Source organism: Balaenoptera ricei, chromosome 7 (assembly GCF_028023285.1).
Source record: "Balaenoptera ricei isolate mBalRic1 chromosome 7, mBalRic1.hap2, whole genome shotgun sequence".
NCBI lineage: Eukaryota > Metazoa > Chordata > Mammalia > Artiodactyla > Balaenopteridae > Balaenoptera > Balaenoptera ricei.
The window spans coordinates 1,193,296-1,215,338 of NC_082645.1; the positions used below are offsets into that span (position 1 = coordinate 1,193,296).

Here is a 22,043-nt window from a genome sequence, read left to right on the forward strand (position 1 = left end):
ATGTTCCTTTAATCTTCTCCCACAGTTGTAATTTTTTTTTTTAGCTCTTTTTAAAACAGAGTGTTTCTCATTTGGGGTTTCTCTAATGTTTCCTCATTATTAGATGCAGATTATGCACTCTTGGACCAAACAGTACATAAGTGATGTTGGACCCTTCAGATTATCACATCTCAATGCAGACAATCTGCCCCTTATTGGTGATATTCATTTTGATCATTCAGTCAAGGTATCGTCCCATTTCTCCAGTGCATACTTATTATTTATTCCCTTGCAATTCAGAAGTATAATCTGTAAAGAGCCACTTTAAAACCATGCAAGTATGACACTCTTCACCCAAATTTCCACCTAGACTTAATATCCATTGATGATTCTTACCTGAACCAGTTACTATAAATATGGTTGTAAAATGAAGTTTCCAACTCCAACGTATCCTCTATATTTATCATTCATCTTTGTGCTGAAATGCCCTCCCTTCTCTCCCATTTCTTTATTTATCTACATATTATCAATGTGGACCCATGGGTTATGATTTCTATCCAATGGTTTATAATTCATTACTGTCCTTATCTGGCACTCAAATCGTCCAGATTTGGCCAGTAAGAGCCCCTTCAACCTAGCTACTTACGAAATGCCCCCATCTTTTTAAAAAACACTTCCTTATTTTCTGGCAGCACATGATCTTCCATACATCTTACACCTTCCCTGCCCCAATCCTAAAATCAGCCATTTCTCTGAAGAAAGCATGGCTCCTTTTCATAAGGAATGTTCTAGAAATCAAAATATATGTGCTCACTGCTACCAGGATGTCACTGCTTCTAGATCCCTACAGAATCGAGCTAGGAAATGTATGCTTATATATATACGTATGTACATACCCACATACCTATCCGTATTTTAGAAACCTATGCGTCCACACCAATACCTCCAATTCCAATCACTGCCACTGGGTCTTCTTTGCCTTCCTCAATTCCATGTTTGCATCTCACTTCCACAATGAGAATTCTGGCTCCCAACAATACCAAATTACTCATTTGCTCAAACAATAATCCATCTACAAGTTTCAGAACTGCTTACCCATATCACTATAAAAAACAAACCTAGAAAGTACGAGTTTAAGATTTGTTTCCTGTGGTCTCCCGCCACCCACCACACCTGAGGGTGTACAGTCAAACATATCTTTTGTCCATAAATTACCCGAATTAGATTTTTCCTCCCACTCCATCCCCCTTTTCAGTGTAGATGTTATTCGTTTGAAATACAGCTAGTTTACCTCAGCTTGCTTTCAGTCTCAGGTTATTTCCCCTCTTTCTATTCTTCTTAAGTTTTGAATGTAGACCATTACATTTTTCCAGAGTCAAATATATACAGAAAGCACACTCTTTTCTAAGTGTCACCCCCCCTTCCCATATTCCTTACACTCTATCTTTCCCTCCCCCTCCCAACCATTCTGGGCAACTAATTTCAGTGTTTTCTGGTTTATCCTTACTGAGTTTCTTTTTGTAAACATAAATAGATATATGTTTTCTTAATTGCCCCCCCCCGTTTTTTTAAACACAAAATGAAGCTATACTCTTTTATACTTTTATACTCTTTTATAACTTTTCTTTACTATACTCCTTTATACTCTTATACTTTACTTTTATACACTTCTATACTTCTCTCTTAAAAACATATCCTAGAAACTGGTTTCTATCAGTTAATAAAGGTTTTTCTCATTTTTTTTTTCTTTTAAACCGCTACATAGTACTCAGTTATGTAGATGAACCACAGTTTATTCCACAAAGCTCCTAAGTTTGGGCATGTAGATAGTTTCCAGTATTTTGTAATTACAAGTAATGCAGCAATGAATAACTTAATGCATCTGTATTTTTCTTCTGTTGAAAATATCAGGGTAAATTCCTAGAAATGGGATTGCTTATAGGTGAAAGGGTAAATGCATATGTAAATTTTGTTAAATACTGCCAAATTCCCCTCCACAGGGGCTTGTACCATCTAGCCTCTTACCAGTACTGTATGAGAGGGCCTGGTGCCTCATGGCCTCACTGAGTATTTATCAACTTTTTGAATTTTTGCCAATCTGATTGTGAGAAATGGTTATCTCAGTACAGTTTTAATTTGCATTTCTCTTATTATGAATGAAGTTGAACATCTTTTGATAGGTTTACGGGTAATTATCCTTTTCATGGTGAGTTCTCTACTCATATCTCCTGACCATTTTTCTATAGTATTTTGGCCCTTTATCTGCAATACATATTCTCCCAGTTTACAAATATTTCTCTCAGTTTATCATTTGTCTTTTGAATTTACTTTTCTTTTTGTCATGCAAGAGTTGTGTTTTTTTTTAAACAAATTCTATCAATCATATTTTTAACTGCATCTGGGTTTTGACTCCTTTCTCTATATTCAGGTTATGGAGGAATTCACCCATGTTTTCTTCTAATGCTCCTACAGCTTCGTCTTCAGTCCATTCTTGTCTATGGTATATGAGAGAGATCTAATTTATCTTTTTCCAAAAGGTTATTCTGTTACCTCAAGACCATTTATTAAAAAGGCCATCTATACCCCAGTGACTGAGATGCCATCTTCATCATATACTAGGATTTCCACATGTAGTTACGGACTTTCCATTCTGTTTCACTGAGCTGTCTATTTATGCGCCAGTATCACATTATCTAAATAGTGAGGCTTTGTACTGTGCTTTAAAATCTGGTTGGGTTAGTTGCCGCCCTTTCCCTCCCTTCCCCCATAGCTCTTTCTTTTCAACCTGTTCTTAGCTATTCCTGCATGTGCTTTTTAAACAACAATTCACCCACTTAAAGTGTACAATTCAATGGTTTTAGGTATATTTACCGAGTTGTACAACCAAAAACCACAATCAATTTTATAACATTTCCATCACCCCAAAAAGAAATCCATTAACGTCTACTCTCCAAACCCCTGAGTCCTAACTTGCATTTTTATTTCTCCATATGAACTTTAGTACCAACTTGTCTGGCTCCATAATAAAGCCTTTTAGTGTTTTTATTGGGATTGCACTAAATTTATAAATTGATTTAGGTAGAACTGACCTTAATGATATTGAGACTTCCTAAACAGGAACAAGGGGTATCTTTCTATTTGTTCAACTGTGTTTTTCAGGAGCGTTTTGTTTTCTTTATTCAGATTTCAAAGATTTCTTGTTAAAGTTTATTCCCAAGTATTTTAATGGCTTTTTTTCTTCTTATAGTGAAAAGATAATGACATTTACATCTTCAGAATGGCTATTATTTGTGTACATGAGTGCTACTAGTTGTATATTAACTTTATATCCTGCTACCTTGCTGAATTCTTTCGCTTGAATTAGTTTTAACAATGATTCTTTAGATTTTTTTTCCAGTATACTGCCACATAATCTGCAAAGTTTTTTTCTTTTTAGCTCCTATGCCTCTGCTTTATAATGATACAATTTTCTACTTAGACTTGTTAATCCAGTCAATTATACTGTATAGAGTTCCAAATAATCATCCTTGCATTCAATCAACATGTGTTATTTTCTTAAAGTGGTAATAGAGTCTGTTCACTTAGCATTTTTTTTTATTTGTAATTATTTTATTTGTCTTTTTTTTCTCCCCTCATTCCCTCACCTCCCCCACCCCTATAATTCTAAGCTTTGTGAGGTCAAGGAACTTCTACATTGTTTACCATTAGATGCCCAGTGCCTCCCCCAGTACTTCATACGTGACAGATACCATAAATTATTTGTTGAATAATTACATAAGTTGGTCTTGAATACTGAAAATCTAATTTCATCACTTCAACGCTTAAGAATTCTTCAGTGACTCCTCCAGACAGGAGATAAAATAAATCCAGAATCCTTGTTTTAGCTTTAAACAAATAAACAAAAAAGTAAGTCATCTGGTTACTCCAGGTTATTTTCCTAACTAGTAGTTCACTGCTTCCTCTGCCCTCTCCCTGCAAGGAGGGGACATTTCAATCATCATAAACGACTTGCAGTTATTCACAAGTGTCATATTCGTTCACCTCTTTCCTCATAACTAGCAATAGTAAGTGCAGGAATCACACTCAGGTAGCATTTTTGCTTTCAATTTGTTATTACTGGTCTGTAACTTTTTTTTTATATGCTGTCTCCATCAGGTTTAGGTACATTGTTATAGTTACTTCATAAAAAGACTGGAAATTTTCCTTCAATTACTATGCATTGAAACAATTTGTGCAGCATTGGAACTACATGGTCTCAGCATTTAGCTGTATTCCCCTGTGAAACCATCTAGGCCTGGTGCTTTTTTACAGGGCTATTCCTTGGTAACTGTCTCTATTTCTTCTTTGGAAACTGCTCTGTTTATATATACTTCCTGTCTTTACTGGGGTCAGTTTTAGTACACTGCATTTTCCTAAGAATTCATCCACTTCATCTCAGTTTTCAAATTTTCAGTATGTTTAAAAAGTACTTCCTCTGAATCAATAGTTATTTGCCCTTTCCATCATTTCTTATTTTACATATGCATGCTCTCCCCTTTCTTTTGTGATTAAGGTAGCTAACGGCTTATCTACTTTGATTTTTTTTTAAATCAGATTAATTTGATTTGTTTTTCTGTTCTCTACCTCACTGTTATCTGCTTTTTATCTTTATGACTGCCTTTCCTTAATCTTCTTCTGGTTTTACTCTGTTGTTCTTTTCCGTTTTTGAGTTAGGAATTTATTAATCCAATAATTTTCATTCTTTTGCTTTTTTTAGTAATTTTTAAAATAAATTTATTATTTGTTTATTTATTTTTGGCTACATTGGGTCTTCGTTGCTGCGCGTGGGCTTTCTCTAGTTGCGGTGTACAGGCTTCTCATTGCAGTGGCTTCTCTTGTTGCGGAGCACAGGCTCTAGGTGCGTGGGCTTCAGTAGTTGTGGCTCGTGGGCTCTAGAGCGCAGGCTCAGTAGTTGTGGCACATGGGCATGCTCCGCAGCATGTGGGATCTTCCTGGACCAGAGATTGAACCCTTGTCCCCTGCATTGGCAGGCGGCTTCTTAACCACTGCGCCACCTCTTTCACTTTTTCTTGATGTAGGTATTTAGGGCTATGGATTTTCCTTTGATGTCTTCTTAAATATATCCTATAGGCTCTGATATGCAGTATTTTCATCATCATTATTTTTCAGGAATTCTATAGTTCCTCTTTGTATTTCCCCTTTCACCTAAGTGCTGTTTAAATTTCCAGCTGGAAGGCCTAGGGTTTTTAATTTTTAATTACTACTTTTATTGCAGAGATCAGAGTATTGGTCTTATTGCCACTATGAAACCCACTGATGTTTTCTTTGTGCCCTAATACACTATCAGTTTTTTGGTTTTTTTTTTTTTTTAATATAAATTTTTTTTTTGGCTGCATTGGGTCTTCGTTGCTGCGCGCGGGCTTTCTCTAGTTGCGGTGAGCTGGGGCTACTCTTTGTTATGGTGCATAGGCTTCTCACTGAGGTGGCTTCTCTTGTTGCGGAGCATGGGCTCTAGGTGCGCGGGCTTCAGTAGTTGTGGCACGCGGGCTCAGTAGTTGTGGCTCGTGGGCTCTAGAGCTCAGGCTCAGTAGTTGTGGCGCACGGGCTTAGTTGCTCTGTGGCATGTGGTATCTTCCCGGACCAGGGCTTGAACCCATGTCCGCTGCATTGGCAGGTGGATTCTTAACCACTGCGCCACCAGGGAAGTCCCTACTATCAGTTTTTGTGAATATTCCATGTGTGCTTGAAAAGAAAGTACAGTTTCTATTATCAAGGTATAGTGTTTGAGATACATCTAAAAGATCAACCTTATTATCTTGTTTAGATATTTTCTTAGTTTTGTTTACCTGTCTTGTATTAAGAGTGTGTTAAAAAGTCCTGTTATTAGTGTGTTTTGATCTATTTCTTTTTGCATCTCCCATGGTTTCTGTTTTATACAAATGGTTACCGTGTTATCTAGTACATAAACATTAACAACTGTATATCCTCATTGTGAAATATCACTTTTAGACTATAAAGCATCCTTGTGTATCTCATTTAATGCTTTTCTGCTTTAATTCTATTTTGTTTGGCATCAGGATTAAAATTCCTGCTTTCTTAATGTTTTCATTTACCTGGTAAATCTCTGTCCATTGTTTACTTTGTAGCCTTTCTGAATCACAAAATACCTTGTTTACAGCAGAGAGTTGGGTTTTATATGACTATCTTATACTGTAATTACTCTGCATGTGATATGATTTTTATTATGTGTGTTACTCTATTTGGTGTGTGTTCTTTGCTTTTGAATAATTTTTCCATTGTACTTAGGAAGGTTTATATTTTTATTCTAGTAGATATTCTTGCATTAATAACCTTTTATGCTGCCCTTAATTCCCTTATATCTTTAACTATTTTATGAACTGGTCTGATAATTTTAAATGGTATCCTTTGCTTACCACTTATATCTATGTAACAGTCAATGACTTCATTCTACTTTCCTCCTTCTCTCTCTTTTTCCATCCCAACTTTTTTAGCTGCATTCTCTCTACTTTGCCCTAATATATATACAGTTTTTACATATTCTTCTTCTACCCACGTCCCCATCTAGTTTTAGTCTTAGCTCTAACATTAAGTAAATGAAATTCTCACCCATAAGCCCTTTGCCAAAGTTTCCCTAGTCATCTCGTGGTTGGGTAAGTTCATCCTCCTGTACTATACTGTTCAATAAGGCAGCCACTAGCCAAATGCAGCCATTTAGAAATCCAGTTCCTGTGTTATATGAGCCACATTTCAAGTGCTCATTAAAGCCACATATGGCCAGGGGCTACCATTTTGGACAGCATAGCTATAACCATTCTGAACACTGCAGGGAGTTCTACTGGACAGGGGCAGCTGTAGTGGACTCCTCAGGAAGGGCACATGTATACAGTTATATGGGCAAAAACTCAGAGAAAACATTTTTTATAGCCTTGACTGCCTGGACATCTTGGTGGAATGTAAAATCTTTAGTGTGTATTTTTTGCTTATATTTCTTGAAAACTCTGCTCCACACTGCTCTGCTGTTGAGAAATCTGACAACTCTCTCATTCTCTTTCCCTTGTAAATTATTTTCATGTTTTTGCCTGCAGGGTCTGAGTTTTTTGTTTTTGTTTTTTAAATATTTAAGGTCTAGTATTACAGTGATATAATTTGGAGTTCACTACTCCTAGTCAATTTTACCCTGCACCCAGTGAGCCCTTTCAATGTGTAAATTTGGGTTTTCTTTCATTACCAGAAAGTTTTCTTAAATTGCAGTTTTAAGTATTAGTTCTGTTCTAGTGCTTTGATTTTTCTGCTTCAAGGACTCTGATAAAATGAGTATTATTCCTACTTTTCCTGTCTTTCATTTTTACTGTTTTCTCCCCAGTCCCTTTACTCCTTTATCTCATTTTCTTTCTCTTGGCTATTTTGCTGCTTTTCCTCAGTGCCTTTTATTAAATTTAAGTATGAACCTATTCTTCTGTGGGTGCCATGTAATTTAGTCTTTGGTTTTGATATGGTTGTCTTTTTCTTCTACTTCTATCCTGAGTTAAATCAACAGTAGTTTCATTTCTTTGTGGGGTTTGGATTCATTTGTGCTTTTGTTTTTAGTATTTTTAATTAAACATGATTTTTCATATCCCCCATGCTTGTTTGAGAATATTTGATTCAGTTTGGACTGGTAATGTTACAATTTTCTTCTGCTTTGTGGTCAGTTTTCTGGGAAATGTTTTTATTAGCTGAAATGATCCAATTTGTGCTTTCCATTTTTTACAGTAGTTTTATATAGATGTGGTCTGCTCTTTACTATTATTGGTCATGTCACAGTTCGAAAGTGCCCTCTTCTGCATAATTTCTTTAATGGATGGCGGGAGATGAGGGAGGTTGATATGTCTTATTTCTCTTTCATTCCTACAGAATCCTTAATTTTCCCCTTGTTTCCTTCTTTCCCATCAATGCTTTATCTCTAAGGGGTATATCATTCCTACTTACCTACCTGGTTCTTCCTAAGGCAGAGTCTCTCTGAGTGTCCACTTCTGGTCCTGCTTACTGTCAAGCCACTTCCCTGTAGCCAGTGCTGTTAACTCTCAAGTCCTACCTGTGTTGAGTATTTTGGCACTTAGTGTTAGGAGCAATCTTTCTGGAGTGACTATGCTGCATTCAAGCCTTCTGTATCCCTCAGCATTTCTTCTTAAGACTCCCTGTCCATACTCTCTACACCCACAGGTTTACAACAGTGGGAACTCCACTGGAATCTGGCTTATTTCTCTACTTACTTAGTTAATTCAAAGATCATGGTAATCTCTAACTGTAGTAATGCTGACAGCATGGATTTCTGTACTCTACTTAATTTCATGGGGTTTTTTGGGAGTTGGGTGGGTGGAAGGGTATGTGGGACAACTTGATATCAGGTGGCTGCCAATATTCTCCAGAACTCCAAATTTTATTTTTAATAATTGCAAAGTAGTTACTAAATGATTATATCATAATTTATTAAACAAAGCCTTATTTTTGGAAATGTTGGTTGTATCTACTTTTTCACTACGAAACTTTCTGAACATCATTCTTGAACACTGATCTTTATGTATTTCTCAGTATTCCTTTAATACATTTTTTTGGCAGTAGAACTGCTAGGTGAAAAGACATGATCATTCTTAAGGCTTTTGACATATGCTGTGAGATGGTCCAATGGTAAACATTCTATGTAAAATATGCATGTCTTATTCTTTGGACTACCTGTAAACAGTTCTAAAACCTTAAATGTGAATATTCAATATGTAAAAGGTTCATTACATTTCAATGCTTTGCTTCTCAAGTATGTCCAAAGCTTTCATATCTACCATAGTTTTTAAAATACTAGAAACAACAATTAGCAGTATACCCAAATGTCAGTTACCTTTTCTGCTTCCCGTGTATCATCAAAGAGTCTCCTTTGCCTTCTAGCGGGAACTGGCTTAGCTGTTTCCCAGGCTTCTACCCACATATTGCTTGGAATCTTCATTCGGGCGCTCAGTTCTCCTTTCAGAACCATGTTGCCCTTTTCATCAATCACTTCCTCTTCAATATAATCCCGGGGTGAGTACCACCTCACAAAATCTTCCAGAAAACAACCTGGATTAGCTGCCTAAACAGACAAAAATTCAGCAGGATCAAATAAAAATCAACAGTTACTGATAAACCTGTTTTCAAAAATCATACTTTCAAAAAAAGGATAGAGACTAATCTCTATAAAAAGACTGATCTTGGGCTTCCCTGGTGGCGCAGTGGTTGAGAGTCCGCCTGCCAATGCAGGGGACACGGGTTCGAGCCCTGGTCTGGGAAGATGCCACATGCGGCGGAGCAACTAAGCCCATGAGCCGCAACTACTGAGCCTGCGCTCTAGAGCCTGTGAGTCACAGTGACTGAAGCCCAAGTGCCCTAGAGCCCGTGCTCTGCAACAAGAGAGGCCATGGCAGTGAGAGGCCTGCACACTGCAAAGGAGAGTGGCCCCCACTCGCTGCAACTGGAGAGAGCCTGCGCACAGCAACGAAGACCCAATGCAGCCAAAAATAAATAAATAAATAAATTTATTAAAAAAAAAAAAGACTAATCTTTACAAAATCTAGTATGTGACTTGAGTTACAGTGTCACCTTTAAATCAGGTCAAATGTTAAGGCACCAGAAGTACTTTATTTTTGCTGTCCCCATTTTATAGAAAAAGAAAACATTTTCACTTGATGAATTTGGAAATAAAAATTTGACGTAAAGTGAAAATAAATCTCAGACTATAAGTTATATAAGTTAATTTAAAAATTATAGCGTAATAACTACTCAATACTTAGAAAAGTATCAATAAGCTCAAGTCAAGTAAATTAAATAATACACAACATGATCAGAATAATAACCCAATGATGGAAAAGTTCTGCTCTTTTTTTCCTCGATAAGTCAATACTGATACTGCAATAAATATCAGCTAACCTCAAAAATGTTCTATTCAGCCATCAAATTCTCATGCTTTATATAACAAGTTACCATTACATAAACTGCTTTTGTGCCATTAAGGAATTGGAATTAAAATCTGCTTTTGTGCCATTAAGGAATTGGAATTAAAATCATTGTTCTTCAGGCTTCTGAAACCAAACTAATTAAAGTTTTATTTAGTGGATAATTCTATAGAATTAACAATGATGCATGTCAAAATCCTTTACGTACTTCTACATTCAAGCCTGAAAAAAAAGGGAGAGGCTTTACAGTGTTAGTGGTAAGGCATGGAGGTCTTTTTGCAAGTGCCCAGTAATATATTAGTAGAGTATTAAGGATGGGCATATATATATCATCCCCTTAATATTCAAAGGATATGTGTACACACATTAAACACATACCTTTTTGGTTATAATTCTCTACCACAACATATTCATCCTGCTATGAGTATTATATTTACTTGCCTGAAACAGTAAGTGATGTAAGCATTACTAAAAAGTGTTAAGCATATGGTCATTTTCTTTCTTTTTAAATTAAATTAACCTCACACCAAAATGAAAACCAACATGATGAGAATGGTTAGTCTTAAATTTGAAGAGCAAAACTGCCAACTTCTCCTTATTGAGCTTACTGGCTGCCAGTATAATCATCCCCACCAATTTAGGAAATCCCCAAAGGGGTGAGAAATCAGAGGAGGGCTCTTAACTGACAGCCAACAGCATAAACCTCTAAGGGCTATGGCATCACAGCAACAAGAAACTGCTGTGAACTGCAGTGGGTCAAGATCACTGCACGATTCAGGATTCATGAACTAAGGCTGGATATGAACCAGGCAACGCCACACCCACATGAAAACATCTCAGGGAACTAGAGAGACAGGCCTTGAGTGAAGAGAACAAACCTGAAAAAGAAAACAACACTGAACTCTTGTACTACAGGATGTGTTAAAGAAAGACATTTCACACCAGAATTCTTCCTTCTGGTTGTCCTTACTATACCAGACAGAACATAGCGCTACTAGGAGAGGCTCAAGACTCACTTCAGCTATGGCTTATCTTCTTTCTACTCTCACAGGTATATACTCCAAGGGCATGCTCGAGAACAGGCCCTGTCCTTCTGGAATTGTGCAGTGTAGGTGCCTCAAGTACCTATCAGCATTTATGCAAAGCTCTGGGGACTCTCCCATGGCCTCTAATACCAAGTCATCCCTATACAGAAAGGGAAAGGCAACCGTACCTATTTTAGAGTGACTACGTATTTCCTTAAATATATTATCTGATTCCCACATAGTGGCAGATGTGTAAGTTGGTTATTTGACATATAATCTATTTTCTGGTTAAAACAATGTTATTGAAGAGATTTTTACATTACCCAGGTTAGTCCAAAAGAGTCTAACGAACCACAGTTTTGCTGAAGCACCGTGTTAAAGGAATTACATAGCACCTTACCATGAGGGGCAAAGGTTTCTATGGGAAAAAGCTTTTACAGCTCCAATTTGGAGTTTCCTCCTGTACATGCTTCTACAAGGACACTGTAGCAGAACAGGGACAGATGAATATGAAGGCAGCTGAAGGTCAGGTAACAAAATAGCTGCTATGGAGGCTAGTACTTCCCACTGTGCACACACACCCTAAGCCAATTCCCTTCTCTAACTTTCTGATTTAACACATACCCTGAGAGCCAACTGGCTTCCCTTTATCCACTGTACCAACTATCTGTTTTAAAACACATCTCTTTTTCTTGCCTCACAGCAGAATAGAACTCAAAGATTTTCTGTATCTTTCTAATCTCTACTGAAAACATGCAGCTCTTGAGAGGTTTACTGAAGATTTCTTCTTTTAGGAAAGATGGGGGAAACAAGCAGGGAATAAAAAGACTCCCTTTTATTGTCACTCTCTGCTAGCAGGGAAGATGAAAGTAGCATAGGTTTTCACAGGGTGTTTATGTTGAACTATCAAACTCAGGCTGGCCTACCTAGCACAAAAGCAGGACTGAGTAGGAGCTGTGGAATGAAGAAATGGAGGCCATCACAGGTAGCAGTAGGTTAAGGAAGAAAGTCTGGGCATGGGAGACAGTTCACAGTATCAATAATAGGAAAAGGAAGCCCTGTGGCCCACTGAGCTACCCTTTTTTTTTTTTTTTTTTTTTTTTTAACGTACATGGATTTGCCTCTGCTTTCAAAAATAAATAATCCAAAAAGACTTTCTTCATCCCTTGGTTTTTAAATTAATAAGCTAAGTGTCACCATTCTCTGAATCCTTTGTGTTCTAGATACAGGCCTGTATCTAAGCCTAAAATATTCTTCTCCAGGTAGCAAATGCCTATTCATCCTAAACTGTGACTCTTATGAAAAATTTTCCATGACCTCCACTCAGTACAGTCAGTCACCTTTTTGACCTTGCTCTCCTAAGAGAACTCATCACATAGTAATTATTTACATATCTCCTCCCACAACCTCAATAGACTGTAACTGAGGATAAACATTGTACTTCTTAATTACCTAATCACAGTGCTTGTCACAAAGTAGGCAATCAAAGGTTTGCTGAATGAATCAGCCTATGTTAAATCCTAAGGATTTCTAAAAACCTTGCATTAAATTGACTGAACACACCTAAAGGAAGAAAACATCCCAATCCACATATAGCAACGATTCAGTTCTCAACTTCCAACCATTATTCAAAGATTATTCTTTTCAGACTTCCCTGGTGGTGCAGTGGTTAAGAATCCGCCTGCCAATGCAGGGGACACGGGTTTGAGCCCTGGTCTGGGAAGATCCCACATGCCGCAGAGCAACTAAGCCCGTGCACCACAACTACTGAGCCTGCACTCTAGAGCCCGTGCACTACAACTACTGAAGCCCACGCACCTAGAACCCGTGCTCCGCAACAAGAGAAGCCACCGCAATGAGAAGCCCATGCACCGCATCAAAGAGTAGCCCCCGCTCGCCGCAACCAGAGAAAGCCCACGCATAGCAACGAAGACCCAACGCAGCCAAAAATAAATAAAATAAAAGAAATTTATTTTAAAAAAATAGAATCATTTAAAAAAAAAAGATTGTTCTTTTCTTTTTTAAACTCAAGAAGCAAGTTTGGCTATGACCTTTAGGAGATGGAGGTAGGGTGTTGTAACTACGAATAAAATCTAAACATTTAATAAAAAAAAAAAAGACATGCAGGCCTTCACACCACTTTACAGAGTGAATTTCACAGCTTCATCCCAGAATAGCTCAAAATAGACTCTGATAACGTGACCCACCTTAAAAGACTCCATATCTGAGAGCAGACAGGCGCTCTGCATGCGTGCTCGGAGGTGAGCCCCTTCTGCCGATGTACCCAATTTAGCTAGAACCTCCGACTGCTCTTCTAGCAGATCTTCTGTCATAGGTGCTGGTTCCTGCGAAGCACAAAAGGACAAAGCTCGTGAATAGCTTTTTTTAGAGAAAGCAGAACTATAAAAATAGACCAAAGACAACAATTATTTCAGCTATAGCAGTCACAAGATATGTATTTAAAAGAATTCAGAGAAATTTGCCAGTTTTTTGGAACCTACGTGAAAAAGTAACAAGAAGAATAAATATGACTGTCAGCGCACCGCCCCCCACCACCTGCCCGCCAGCCAACAGATAAGATTATCATGTTTCCTTGACCACAGCTAAGAGAGGAACTGGATGCACTGAACATTTTCCTGCCTATTAATGATAAAGAAATGAAGTCCTAAGATATTTTTATGAATGCCACTACTAGTTGCAACAAGGTTTTTATTATACCTAGTGAGAGAAGAAAATTGAAAAGAATTGAACCCCAAATAACTACATTTTATGTTGGAGGAGTAGCTTTGAGTTTATGTTCCAAACACATTCAAACTACCAATTCCCATAAGAAGTTGTTTTTTACTTTGGGGAATCAGAGACATTATATATTTTAATGGTAACCTCAAATAAAACAGCAGCTAAGGCAAACCTAAAGGAAAATACAACTGTAGAATCATTAAGAGAGAGACAGAAAACATTTCAAAACTGTTCAGAGGGGCTTAGGAAAGTTCTCTGAGAATTGATTCCATTAGATTTTATATTTGAAATATGATGAACTCAACAACCAGAGACTAACCAAACAAATCTTGCCTGCTTTGTTGTTAAAGCCAGAAAAACATGAACTCCTTTATTCCTAAATAGGATAAGACCTAGCAGAAGTAAGTGTCTTGTCAATAAATAGATTCCTTCTAGATTTCAGGAGCTTACTATAAAGCAAGTTTTCTTAGCCTCAGTACTACTGACAGTTTAGACTGGATAATTCTGTCGTGGTGCCTGTTCTATGCATTGCAGGATGTTTAGCAGCATATCTCTGGCCTCTGCGTGCTGTAGTGGTACCACTACTGCCTGTAGTACCACTCCACCTCATGGCAATCAAAAATGTTTCCAGACCTTGCCAAATACCCCTGGGAGGCAAAACACACTCCCCAGTTGAGAACCATTTCCACAGAGATAAATTTTTGCAGATATCTGTCAGAAATAAAGTAGAAGCATGGCAAAGGTATGGCATTCAAAACACAGCAACAAACAAAAGAAAGTAACTTTTTTCTTATATCATTCTCATTTTTGAAACAAACTTACAAGGGCACTTACAAACAGTGCTGGAGAGAATATAAATCTTCCCAGACAACAATCTGAAATCAATACATGGCAAGCATTTATGATGATGCCCTCTGACCCAAGAATTCCACTTCTAGAAATATCACTGTAGTATTATTTATAACAGTGTGAAAATTGGAAAGAATCTGAATGTACAATAACAGAGAAATGGTTTGATATAGGAAAATATGGGAAGGAACTACTTTAACAGTGATTATCTCTGGATTATGGAATTACGAGCTTTTGTTTTGCTTTCTCTACAATGAAAATGCATCACTTTCAAAGTCTCACACTGATACTTGGGGTTGAATAATAATTGTTAAGACAGTATGACAGACTGGTTAAGAGTTTGGGCTCTAGAAAAAACATGCCTGTGTTTGAATCCCAGCTGTATAACCTTGGGCAATTACTCCAGCTTTATGTGACTCACTGTTGTGAAGAACAGATCCTGGCATAAGCTCAAAAAACACTTGCAATTAGAGACAAAATACTTAGGTTGTATTTTAAGTTTTTTACTCTACTTTCCCTATGATATCAAAATTCCTCAGATTCAAAAATAACATGAATCTCCAATGAAGCAGTATACTCAGAAGCAGAGGCCCTCATTATTTCCATTAAAAAGGAACTCCTGTTCATTGTCCTTTAGCCTCCTGAGGGAAGGGAGGAGATACTGAAAGGATACTGACCACCCCTCCCACCTGGGAACTCTGGCCAACTGTAAGTGAACAACATGATCAAGAGGAATACAAGCAGCAAAGAGCATGAGGGCCACACATTCTTACATGTACCATTTCTGAACATGCCCAAAGCTTTCTCATACACATGATCTCATCACTGATCACTGAGAAGTGATCAGGGCATTTTACATGTGGTGAAACTGAATGCAGAGATAGCATCTTGCCCAACATCACCGAAGTGGCAAACTCTCAAGTGGCAAAATGAAGGGAGAATCTAGGACATCCATCTAACGCTGGCTTTGAGAACTATTAGTTTGGATCTAATCCACTAACCTAAGAACTCCTGCTTTAACAGATTCTCTACAAATTTCTCTTCTAGCCCTGGCTCTAAAATGCTGAGTAAAATTCTTAACCCTTTCCTAGCCATAAATTTTAGGTTGACCTAAGTCTACATGAAAGGAATAAGGGAGTGTATTTAAGTTCTTAGAAGTGGGACCTATATAAAGTCTTATTATTTACTTTTTTTTTTTTTTTTGGTGAAGTGGCAATGGATTAACAGCACATTTTAAGCTAATTTCTAAAGTTTGAAATTTTAATGGTTTCAACTGGGATCATTTTGAATTCCAAACATTTTCTATAAGTACATATACAATGGTTATAATTCAAATAAGATTAACTTTAAAGTAAAAAAGTAAAACAGATTAAAAATTTGCCCCGATTTACCTAAAGGTAAGACAAAAGTTAATTTCTGAATACATAAGATGCATGTTGAGAGAAAAATAAGTTTAAATTATTCCAGATTTGGATTACAAATTTGAATGTGGAAACTAAAGCATCTAAAATAAATGAGGAAGACATAGCATTTTGAAGAAAAATAAAGCTTGAGCTTCCAGAACAACTTCCTGTGACGCTTCATTAACCCAATCAAACCAACATATATGCAACAAGTTCATTAAAAATAGGGAGTACTGTTAATTAAAAGTTGGAAAAAGCACATAAAAAATTAAACTTCACTGAACACTTACATGCCAAATATCTTTAAATATGATACGTAATTTAACCCTGAACAACCCAGAGTAATACAAACTATTATTGGCTTTTAAAGTGTTTAATATTTGTTTATTAAATAAATAAATAAATAGGTAGGGTTTTCAAACTGAAGATACATTAGAACAAGACAGAAATACTTTCATTTTTTTCTTGTCAATCACTGATCATATGACAAATTTTTAAAGTTTTTTTTGAAGTATAATCAACATACAATAATTTAAAGGGTACATTTGTTAAGTACATACCCATGAAGCAGTCACTACAATCAAGATTAAAAGCTTCCTTATGCCCATTTTTGGAAAGTCTATCAAAAAGTGGATAAATGAACTGTGCTATATCCATGCTGAGGAACACTACTAAGCAATAAAAATGAATGAACTACTGATACACACAACAACATATATGAATCTCAAAATAATTATGCTAAAACAATTCACACACACACACACACACAAGAACCATACTGTAATTACATAAAATTTATATAAAATTCTAGAAAATGCAAACTTTTTTTTAAGAGAGAAATACAAGGCTCAGAAATGAAACATAGCCTCTACTAGCAATACTAGTTAAAAATAAGGGTGGTGCCAGGCTACAAATCTAGCTCTGCTAGATTCCTACATCCCAGTCTATGCCACAAGACCTCAATACCAACTGCATGCACTCCAACAAAATTTGAAAAAATATACACTTGATTTCTAGCATTAGAATAGTCTGTCCTAGTACTAACAGTTAGTGATGAAGTATCTAAAATATAATTACTTTTAAAATAATATAAAGAAGCAAAAAGATAAGGCCTGTCAAACAAACAAACAAAACTAATGTCATAAATGACAGCCACCTGGCAAAGAAACAATATAAACATGGAAAAAAAAAGTTAACAGAATCCATGTTTAAAATTATCAAGCAATCATCCCAACATCCCACTGCACAATTATTACAACTGATCAACCCATCTCAAAATATGAAAACTGGTTAAAAAACCTTTTAAGTCAATCCTTGCAGCCTGAGAAGCGATACTAGCCTCTTAGGTCTTATATAAGAAAAAGTCCTCAAAAGAATAATAGCCTAGAGTCTGTCATACAGAGTGAAGTAAGCCAGAAATACCGTATATTAACGCATATATGTGGAATCTAGAAAAACAGTACAGATGAACCTATTCGTAGGGTAGGAATAGAGACGTAGATGTAGAAAACAGACATGTGGACATGGCGGGGGGGCGGGGGGGAAGGGGAGGGTGGGACAAAATTGGGAGATTAAGTTTGACATAAATACACCACCATGTGTAAAATAGATAGCTAGTGGGAACCTGGTGTATAGCACAGGGAGCTCAGCTTGGTGCTCTGTGATGGCCTAGACGGGTGGGATGGGTGGGGGGGTGGGAGGGAGGTTCAAGAGGTAGGGGATATAGGTATACATATAGCTGATTCACTTCATTGTACAGCAGAAACTAACACAACATTGTAAAGCAATTTTACTCCAATTTAAAAAAAAAAAAAAAAAAAGAATAGCCAAAATTTGAGTACTTATTTTGGACTAGACATGGTATCATTCACTTATCATATTTAAAACTCACTATTTCATTTAAAACTCACAATTATCTTATGATTACCTCAATATGCAGGACAAACATTTGATAAAATACAATACCTGATCATGATAAAAACTCTCAGAAACTAGGGATAGGAGAAAATTTCCTTCATATGGTAAATGATACCTACACCAGATACACTCAAAGATTATCACATGCTTTCCTTCTGAGACTGGGAACAAGAGGAGGATGTCCACTGTTCAACACTATACCTGAGATCCTAGCCAGTACAATAAGAAATGAAAAAGAATTAAAAAGTGTACAGGCCAGAAAATCATAATTCAAATTGTCTATTAACAGATAACATGACTGTGTGTATAGAAAACTCCAAATATACTAGAAACAATAAGTGAATGTAATAAGATTGTTAGATTCAAGGTCAATATACAATAATAAACTATTTCTACATATCAGGGAGAATGTTTTTAAATGAAATTTTAAAATACCATTTACAATATTTGAAAAATTACAAACAGTATACTTTGACATAAATCTAATAAAAGATATGCAAAACCTCTACATTAAAAACTAAAAAACACTGATGAGGGAAAGTAAAAGGAACATTCAATAAAATGCAAGACATTTCATGGTCACAAGACTCAATATTGTTAAGATATCAATTCTCTCCAATGCAATGCAATGCTAATTCTAAATCTAATTTGATACAATATGAATTAAAATCCCAGCAGGATTATTTTATGTGTGGAAACTGACAAACAGTTTCTCAAATTTACATAAAAAGGAAAAGAAGAGTCAAGATAATCTTGAAGAACAAAGTTAGAAGATTTAAACTACAAGATAGAAAGATTTTTATAAAACTATAGTAATAAGGACAGTACATTACTGGCACAAGGATAAACAAAGAGACTAACAGAATAAATAGTCCAGAAAGAGACCAACACACATACAATCACTTGATTTACAACAAAGATGTCACTGCCACTCCGTGGGAAAAGGCAGGTGTTCTGAATAATGGTGTTGGAACACAACTGTACACCCTTACAGAAAAAAGAGAATCTTAATCTCTTCCACACACCAAACACAGTCAATCTGAGGTGGATCACAAACATAAATGTGATAGGTAAAACCATAAAGCTTCCAGAAGGAAACACAAGAGAATATCTCCAGGACCCTGGGGTAGTTAATTTCTTAACAGGAGACAAAAGCAGTATCCACATAAGAAAAATATTGGTAGATCAGACCTTATTAAAATTTAAAATGCCTATTCAACAAAAGGCATCATTAAGAAAGTGAATAGGCAAGCCACCAACTAGTAGAAACTATTTGTTATAGGTAGACAGACAGACAGACAGATACAGATATATACACCTCAGAACTCATATCCAGAATATATGAAGAATTCCTACAAAGCAATAGGGAAAAAGATGACTAACTTTGAAAAAATAGGTAAAGGTCTTGAACAGGCACTTGACCAAGAAAATATCCAAATGGGCAATAAATATATGAAAATGTGTTGTCATTATTCATCAGGGAAATGTAAAAACATGAGATACTACTACATACCCCTCAGAAAGGCAAAAATTAAAATGATTGAAATTATCAAGTGTGCAGAGAAGAGTTAACATAGCAGGCCTTAGACTATTATCCTCAGAAAGGCCTGTTTGCAAAGTTGGCCCTCGGCTGGCTTCTGGGAACCTGGATTCCGGCAGAGTCCCACCATACTCAGAACTGATAAAAATGGTTCACTATGCATAAACTCTTTGTGCAAACAATATGGTTTATGCTGAATACCTGCTTTCCTTCTGGGAGTCTGGAATTTTGGCACATGTTAGGCAGAGGGTGCTTTGTGACCAGGCCCCAGTAAAAAAAACCCTGAGCACTGAGCCTCTGACAAGTTTCCCTAGTAGATAGATAACATTTCACATGTGGTCACGATCAGTTGAGGAGTTAAGCGCATCTTGTGTGACTGTACTGCGAGGAGACTCTTGGAAGCTTGTGCTTGATATCCTCTGAACTTTGTCCCATGTGCCATTTCCTTTCACTGATTTTGCTTTGTGTCCCTTTGCTCTATTAAGTTACAGCTATGAGCATGACTATATACTGAGTCCTGTGAGTCCTCCAAGCAAATCATCAAACCTGGGAGTAGTGTTGGGACCCCTGACACACCAAATGTAAGAGATTATGTGGAATAAACCACAATTATTATGCACTGTTGGAGGGAATGTAAATTAGTTCAACCACTTTGGAAGACTGTTTAGCAATATCTACTAAAGCTCAAACATATTGCTACCACATGGCCCAACAATTCTACTCTTAAGAATATATCCAAAAGAAAATGAGTATGTTCACCAAAAGACACATAAGAATTTTCATTTGTTTATAATAGCTCAAACTGTAAACAACTCAAATTGCATCAACAGGTGAATGGATAAGCAATATAAGAATCGAGTGGCATATTCATATAACAGAATACTATAAAGTAATAAAATGTGCACAAATACTGATTCATATAATGACACAGATGAATCTCACAGATGGTTGTTAAATAAAAAAGCACAACACAAGAGTACATAATTCAATTCATACACAAAAGAGCAAGCAAAGTATGATTACATTTATGATATTCAAAAATTGACAAAACTAACCTATGCTGATATAAGTTAGAAAAAAGAGTCACCTGGAGGGGAGTACTCAATACATCTGCCTATTTAAATTTTAAAAAATTAAATTAAAAATTCAGTTCCTTAGTTGCACTAGCCACATTTCAAGCACTCAATAGCTACATATAGATAATGGCTATAGTACTAGAGAACACAGATAGAAAATATATGTGTCCATCTTCACAGAAAGTTCTACTGATTATTGCTGTTCTAGGATGATGAGAATTTTCTATATCTTGATATGGGTGATGGTTACATGAGTTTTTATTTATTTTTTTATTTTTATTTTATTTTTTATTTTTCTGAGTTAATTTTTTTATTGGGATATAATTGACATATAACATTCTATTAGTTTTACATAGGTTTTTAAATATGAAAAAACTCACCAAGCTGTACACTTAAGATTTGTGCACTTTATTTAGTTATAATTTATTAACTCAATAGATAAGTAAACAAATGTTTTTAAAATAACTAGGAGAAAACATACACAATGTATATAACAGAGGATTTATATTTAATATATGAAGGACTCATATAAATCAATAAGAATAGGACAGCAAACCTAAAAGAAAAATGGAATGCAATTCACAGGAAAGGATGGCATAAACATATTAGAAGATACTTAGGTTCATCAAAAATCAGGGAACTACAATCTAGAACACTGAGATACCACTTTTGCCCGTCATATTGGCAAAAATTTTTTTGACTGGTAATGTCAACTAAAAAAAAAATTAAATAAAATATGAATACAAGTAACGTGAGTGCAAGAACCTTACTATATAGTTTGCTACTAAAATCCTAAGGTCTAGGACAGTGGTTGGCATATATTAGACACTCAATACATATTTATGGAGGAAGAAAGTATGAAAGGAAAGTTGGGGAGAGAATGTAATTCCCTTACTCCTATATTCATCAATGACAGGGTATAAAATAGGTGCAGCCCTTTTTTTTTTTTTTTTTTTAATTTTATTTATTTATTTTTGGCTCTGTTGGGTCTTTGTTTCTGTGCGAGGGCTTTCTCTAGTTGCGGCGAGCGGGGGCCACTCTTCATCGCGGTGCGCGGGCCTCTCACTGTCTTGGCCTCTCTTGTTGCGGAGCACAAGCTCCAGACGCGCAGGCTCAGTAGTTGTGGCTCACGGGCCTAGTTACTCCGCAGCATGTGGGATCTTCCCAGACCAGGGCTCGAACCCATGTCCCCTGCATTGGCACGCAGATTCTCAACCACTGCGCCACCAGGGAAGCCCGGTGCAGCCCTTTTGAAGAGGAATTTTATAGCTTATATATCTGTTTTTCTAGAAATTCCATTTCTCATTTCTTCCTTAGAGAAACACTTATATGTGAACAGATAATATATGAAAAACTACAAGAATCTGCTACATTACTGTAGCACTGTAATAGCAATAAGCTGCAAATAACATATATTGTGCATTAAGAGGGGAATGGTTCAATAAGCTTATCGCTCTTCCATGCCGTGGAATATTACACAGCAATTAAAGAGATGAAGTAGATCTACATGTAATGACATGAAGAGATCTTCAAGA

At 36.4% G+C, this 22,043-nt stretch overlaps 1 protein-coding gene across 4 annotated transcripts in view; it reads right to left on the bottom strand.

The window, feature by feature from the left end:
* The window catches only part of RAB3GAP1 (RAB3 GTPase activating protein catalytic subunit 1), a 157,960-nt gene that overhangs the window by 55,628 nt on the left and 80,289 nt on the right, over window positions 1–22,043 (bottom strand). For all 4 annotated transcript variants that reach the window (XR_009504167.1, XM_059927599.1, XM_059927600.1 and 1 more), the window contains exons 18-19: window positions 13,192–13,329; window positions 8,873–9,100 (exon numbers count right to left, since the gene is read on the bottom strand). Coding sequence is in view for 3 of the 4 variants with exons in the window: in XM_059927599.1 (XP_059783582.1) it covers window positions 8,873–9,100; window positions 13,192–13,329 (366 nt within the window). In the remaining variant the exon portion in view is untranslated. The remainder of the gene's footprint in view (window positions 1–8,872; window positions 9,101–13,191; window positions 13,330–22,043) is intronic.